This window comes from Trichechus manatus, unplaced genomic scaffold (genome assembly GCF_000243295.1).
Source record: "Trichechus manatus latirostris isolate Lorelei unplaced genomic scaffold, TriManLat1.0 scaffold00022, whole genome shotgun sequence".
Classification (NCBI taxonomy): Eukaryota; Metazoa; Chordata; class Mammalia; order Sirenia; family Trichechidae; genus Trichechus; species Trichechus manatus.
The window spans coordinates 12,704,319-12,710,471 of record NW_004443958.1 but is presented as its reverse complement, the minus strand read 5'-3'; the positions used below and the strand labels follow the sequence as shown (position 1 = coordinate 12,710,471).

The 6,153-nt window shown below is 40.4% G+C and overlaps 1 protein-coding gene across 1 annotated transcript in view; it reads left to right on the top strand.

Annotated features, from left to right (window-relative positions):
* The window catches only part of WASHC5 (WASH complex subunit 5), a 63,482-nt gene extending 57,335 nt beyond the window's left edge, over positions 1-6,147 (top strand). Inside the window, 3 exon segments of the mRNA XM_023728160.1 lie at positions 78-174; positions 2,191-2,344; positions 5,998-6,147. Of these exon segments, the coding sequence (XP_023583928.1) occupies positions 78-174; positions 2,191-2,344; positions 5,998-6,100 (354 nt within the window). The 3' untranslated portion in view covers positions 6,101-6,147.
* The last annotated feature ends 6 nt before the right edge of the window (positions 6,148-6,153 follow it).

Here is a 6,153-nt window from a genome sequence, read left to right as displayed (position 1 = left end):
TTTACACTTGAAAATGTGTCTCGTGGTATTGTGCCATTTGAAGAAACCATCTGTTTTTCTGACTTTTCTTTTCCCAGATATACATAACAACAAAGCGCTTACCTTATTTCCCACTTGTCAACTTTCTATTTTTGATCGCCCAGTTGCCAAAACTTCAGTACAACAAAAACCTAGGTACTGTATGATATTTGTTCTTTGCAATAAGTAACAGTAACAATACATTAATATCTAACCAAACAACTCTTTATAAATAGAATGCTGTGTCAGATAGGAGATCTTTCTTTAGTTAAATGCATGTTAATAAAATAATGTCTGTGTGCCTCTGAAATATGATGTCCCTTCATGAAATATAGACACCAGGTTTAATATCAACCCATGTGAAATTGTTCACTACCTATTAGTAAGTAAACACAATTAAGCCTACGCATACCTTGCTTACTGGTTAATCCGCCCCTGCTTCAGGTATTTATATTGTCTACTTTTTCTCTACAGTGTCTTATAATATTCAGTGTAGAGGTGTTGCACATCTTTTGTCTGAAAATTTCTTTAGTTCATCAACACTTTGAAGATAAAATTCTACTACATCAGCCTTCCGTTGCTGCTGTGAGAAGTTAGCCATTAGTTAGATCATTTTCCTTTTTAAATGATCTGTTTTTTCTGGCAGCTTTTAAAAGCCTCTTTTTTCCTTTGTGTTCTGCAGATTTCTATGATGTGCTTAGATACGGATTTGTTTTTACTTTTCGTGCTTGTGCTCCCTGGAACTGAGGATGAGTATTCTTCAACAGTCCTGGATAATTTTTAGCCATTATTTCTTTGAATAGTACCTCTTCCCCATTTCCCTATTGACTCCTTCTGGAACTCCAATTAGATATATTTTAGACCTTCTTACTCTGTTCACTGTGTACTGGAACTTCTTTTTTCATATTCACCATCTTATCGTCTCTTTAGGCTATAATCTGAGTAATTTTAGCATCTAGTTTGGTAATTTTCTCTTCAACTGTGACGAATAAGCTATTTAATCCATACACTTTTAATTGATATACTTTTCATTTTCAGAAGTTCGATTTGGTTCTTTTTCACAGCTTCTTGGTTGTTTTATGATCTGATATAGCTATTTTTCTACTGACTCTTAGTCTGCTGGTACCTTGTGATTTTTAACTATGACCTGCTCGTTTTCTGAGGAAGTTTCTGAGAATTATTTGAGATCCAGGTTAACATTTATGTTTCTCTTGTGGGAGCATTACCAGTCCAGGCCCACTCTTCATTAAATCCTCCATTTCAGGTTTTTCTGACTACACAGTTCATTTGAATTCAGACTGTATATCTCTGTGAGGCTGAAACTGTGGTTACAAATTTTCAGGGGCATTTTTTCCTTCTACTCAGCACCAACGTCAAGGCAGGCACCTTTCCTTGCTGTTCCCCTTCTGAGGTTTATTTCTTGTTTACACTTCCACTGAGGTTAAAGAGCTTTGCAGTCCCACTTTTGTGTGGGACTGTCCTGTTGTGTTTACCCCTAAAGACACTAAGCTTGATCTCCTGTGCCCCATGCAACATCCAGGCAGAAGTTCTGAGTCTCCACATTTTGGCAGAAACCGTTGGTGAAAAGGCTGGCTTTGGCATTCACTGTCTTCACATGTTTCCTTCTTTCACTGTCCTGACTTATAAAGATTCTTTTCTTACACAGTGCTCAACATTGTGTTTGAAGATACTTTTTTAAATTTTATCCAGCATTTTACTTGTTTTTATTTATGAGAGCAATTCAGGATATCTAATCTGCCATGCTGCCATGAGCAGAACTCAACGATAGGTGATTTTTATTTTTTCATTTACATTTTTCTATGTCTTTAATATTTTCTACAACAGCATCTGTTAGTTGTGTAATTTAAAAAAAAGTAAAGGTGATTATAAAAATTGGTTAACCATTTTATGATTTTGAATCCATCAGACCACTGGACGCCTCCACCATCCCTGTGGCTAATTCAGAATGTAGTCAGACTGCTCATTTCCCACAAGGAGTCATCTGCTAGTGATGTTATCACGAGAGTTAGTATTGATCTGGGCCTTGAATGTACTTCAGTTTAGCTGAAATTGCAGGACAGGTTCCTGCCCTCCACTGCATACCAGTGACTCATACTGAAGTGTTGCCAAAGGCAAGTACCTCACTTGGTGTTGAATGTTGTTCCCTCACAGGAATGGTCTGCCGAAAGCCTGCTGACCCTGTTGATTGGCCGCCGCTTGTCCTGGGACTGCTCACTCTGCTGAAGCAATTTCATTCCCGGTACACTGAACAGTTCCTGGCACTGATCGGCCAGTTTATCCGCTCCACAGTGGAGCAGTGTACAAGGTACAGAAGGCCTACCGGGAATAAATGCAACTTAACATCGCAAAATGTGATGTGAACCTTTAATGCCAGATTCCTCTTACCATCTCCCTAGTAGGGATGGGAAATGGTTGGTTATTCTCCTCTGTAAAACAAGTCAGGGCACACATCCTGGTTTGGAGCAATTAAAGGTGTGCCCATTCTTAGTCACTCTCTGGGGAAGCTCCTGTAGGTACACTTGCAGTGATTTTTCAAGTAGGAATCTGGGGGTGTGCCCAGGGTTAGTAACCACCAAGGGGGAGAACATGCAGTCCTGTTCCTCTGCTTTTTCCATGCAGTTCTCAGCCCTTAGTAAGCCTGTGAACTCCGGCTAGGCCACTGCCAAGAGATGGTCCCACACATTTCAGTGGGAGTTAGAGAACACGTCAGCATGAAATCCTGGGTAGTGTCCAAGTTCTGAGTGTGTAATGACACAGAAATAACACAGAAGAATACCAAGCTTGTAAACCTTTAATTTCTGCTATTTTTTTATTCCTTAGGAGAATTCCAAATGTGACTTTTCTGAGATAGAAAAATAAGTTATTTACTTAAGATGCTAAGTCCTGAGCCTCCTTCCCTCCCTAAGGGATAGGCCTGGCTAAGTTTCATCACGTTGCACATTCAGATTTTGGAAGATTATCACTCTGTCATTTCTGCCAATGTAACTTAAAGACTAATTAGTGAGAATGCTCTTCCAAGTCCTCCAAAGCAACACTGACTCCTAAAACTGGAAGTGACTTCAGAGGCCGTTTAATGTACCTCCCACCAAATGCATGAATCAGTCCTGAGGCGTCCCTGACAGGTGGTCATCTGGTCTCTGCTGGGACATTCCCGTCATCCATGAGGCACTCTTGACCTCTCCAGGCAACACAGTACGCTAGCTGAGAGTCAGTTGTTCTCATCGCTAGAAACTTCCTGATTGTGGTGAACAGAAATCCATACCTGAAAATTTCACTCACTGGGCCTTTTTCTGGAGCCCTGTTGACACAGTGGTTAAGAGCTCAACTGCTAACCAAAAAGTTGGCAGTTCGAATCCGCCAGCTGTTGCTTGGAAACCCTATGGGGCAGTTCTACTCTGTCCTGTAGAGTTGCTATGAGTGGGAATCAACTCGACGGCAACGGATTTGGTTTGGTTTGGGGCCTTTTTCTACCCTTTGAAATTAGAATAAATGCAGTCTCTTTCCCTCACAACATCACTTCAGATTTTTGACGTCCACTGTTACCTTAGGTCTTCTCTTTAGGTAATCCCCTTCCACCTGTTCCTTATGTGCTGAGGTGAGACTGCTCACCATATCGGGTGCCTCTCCTGGGAGTTCCAGTTTGTTACTGGCCATCTTAAAATGTGGCTCCCAGACTTGTATTAAGATTCCAGATACAGCCTTCTCCTCAGAAGGGCGTTGGGGGCTATCACTAAGCACCTTCATTCTTGGCCCCAAATGTACTTCAGTGCAGCTGAAATTGGAGTAGCAGGTTCCTACCCTCCACCGCATGCCAGTGGCTGATGTTGATTTTGCCATCTTTTAAATCCCAAGATCTTTTTTCCCTGAGTTGCAGTCAGGCCCGTTCTTCCCCATCATGTATTTGATCAGTTTATTTTTTTCTGAGTTAAAAGTAAAGAACTTTATTAAATTTTAATGTGTTGTATATGACAACCATAGCATCATTGGCATAGTTTTATCTAAAAAAAAAAAAAAAGACTTTTATTTATAGTATCATTACAGCCAAGTTTTTAAAAGGCTTTGGATAAAAGACTGGATGGGCATACACTACATGCCAACAGCATCATGACAGTGGCCTAATGGGTGATTCTTTTTCCCCTCTTTCTCACTTTACAGAAACACTTTTAATATGACTGTTATTTGATAATGAAAAAACAGTTAACTTGGGAAAAGACTGTAGGAAAAAAGTTGATCTTATTTATTTTGAAACGTGAAAGATGCATGAATTCTGTTTGTATCATCAATATTAACTATTCCTCCAACTGTATGATTAATTTGGGTAAGACAGTTGTCTTCAAACTATTGATTAAAATATTGAACAACATAGGCTCTATGTTCCCCTAGCCTTTCTACTTCAAAGATTTATTTTTCCTAACTGACAAAGCAAAGAGGAGAAGCAGACTAGGACTTGAAGACTGTCTGTGCCACCTCTTAATGGTCCATCCTCTGCCTGAAGCAGGCAGCCGGGCTCTCCTCATTGTTCTTGCTTTAAAAACAACAAGCAAACTGAGCACAAACTCCCTGTTTTTCTCAGAATTCTCTAATTTTCCCAGAATTTCTGGGAAGCCTCCACTAATCACAGCATTAGCTTTACTGACACTAGTCTTCAAAACCTATGCGGTTCTTCTGTTTTCTCCTTAGCTGTACGTGGTTTCCTTGGCCTCCTCTCCGTGGTCCTGAGCCACGTGCGGTAGGTTTTTTAGGTGCCCTACTGCTGCCCTTTCCAACTGGCCTGATTTTGTGATCATGAGAATTTTGTTGTTGAGACTTCTGTATCCTTCTGAGCTCCCTTTGCTCTATTTTATGAGTTGGCAAAAAAATCTGCTCTTTGAAGCAAGTCTGACTATATGTTAAAAATGTCCAGGTGTGTGTTTGTTGTCCAGTCCGTTAACGATTCTTCCCATTCCAAAAGAGTAACCCTTTGTTCCTTGAAGTCGAGTAAATATATGACCCTGGTCACACACTGAAAAACTGAAAGCAGGGGGAGCTTTTTCAGGTACAATCACTCAAACTTTCTTTTCAGAATTAAAAAAAAAAATCAGAGAAACAGATGAACAATCTAGTACTGTAAAACTCTTTTCTAATTAGAAAATGCTAATTCGTACATAAATTAGAAATTGTTTTAACACCTAAAAAATCCTTTGGACATAAACAAGAAAGCCTATAAGCTCCAGACAAAGACTGGTTTGTACTTTGCTGCATTCCCAGCTCCAGGACCGTGCTAGACAATATGGTTGTTGAATGAATACGAGTAGGATCCCATATGGAAAATTATCAGATGCTGTGTTTATCTGACAAGCTCATGTACACAAGAATGTGCCAGGCACAATCCCAGATGTTCGAGATCCAAAGATGAAGACATGATCCAGGCCCTTAAGGAGTTTGTACTCTACATGGGAACTAGGCACACAAACAACTGAAAAATTAAGAGGCTTAGAGGAACAGACTAGGTATAATGAGCACAGGAAAAAGAGCATCTGCCCAGAGGGGTCAGGGGGTACTTCCCAGAGGAAGTGCCCAAGCTAGGACCTGAAATCTGTTTGGGAGTTTGCTTTCGAATAAGCGCACACGGCAAATGTAGCTGCAAAGGGCTGGAGGGGTGGGAGAGTACGGCTTACTCAGGAGCCTGTCAAGGGGCTAACTGTTGCTGAACCATGCAGTTCTGATGGAGATGAGTCTAGACAGCAGGGGCCATATTGTAAAGAGCCGTGTAAACCATAGAAGTGTAGGTTTTATCCTGTAGGTTAAGTTCATAAAGATATGCAGCAGCATATGATCTGAACCAAGAGAATGTTCCATAAATTTGTCTCTTCTTTGATTTCATTTGATAACCTATTATTTATTTAGTCCTTCCATATGTTGACAGAGGATATATTATATAGAAAGCAGTTAACTGATCTAGATTGTTCTCTTTCACAGCCAGAAGATACCTGAAATGCCTGCAGATGTTGTGGGTGCCCTTCTGTTCCTGGAGGATTATGTTCGATACACAAAGCTACCCAGGAGGGTTAGTGATAGATAGTAAAGAACAATATTAATGACCTTTTTGTAAAAAGATGGTAACAGTAGTGGTGG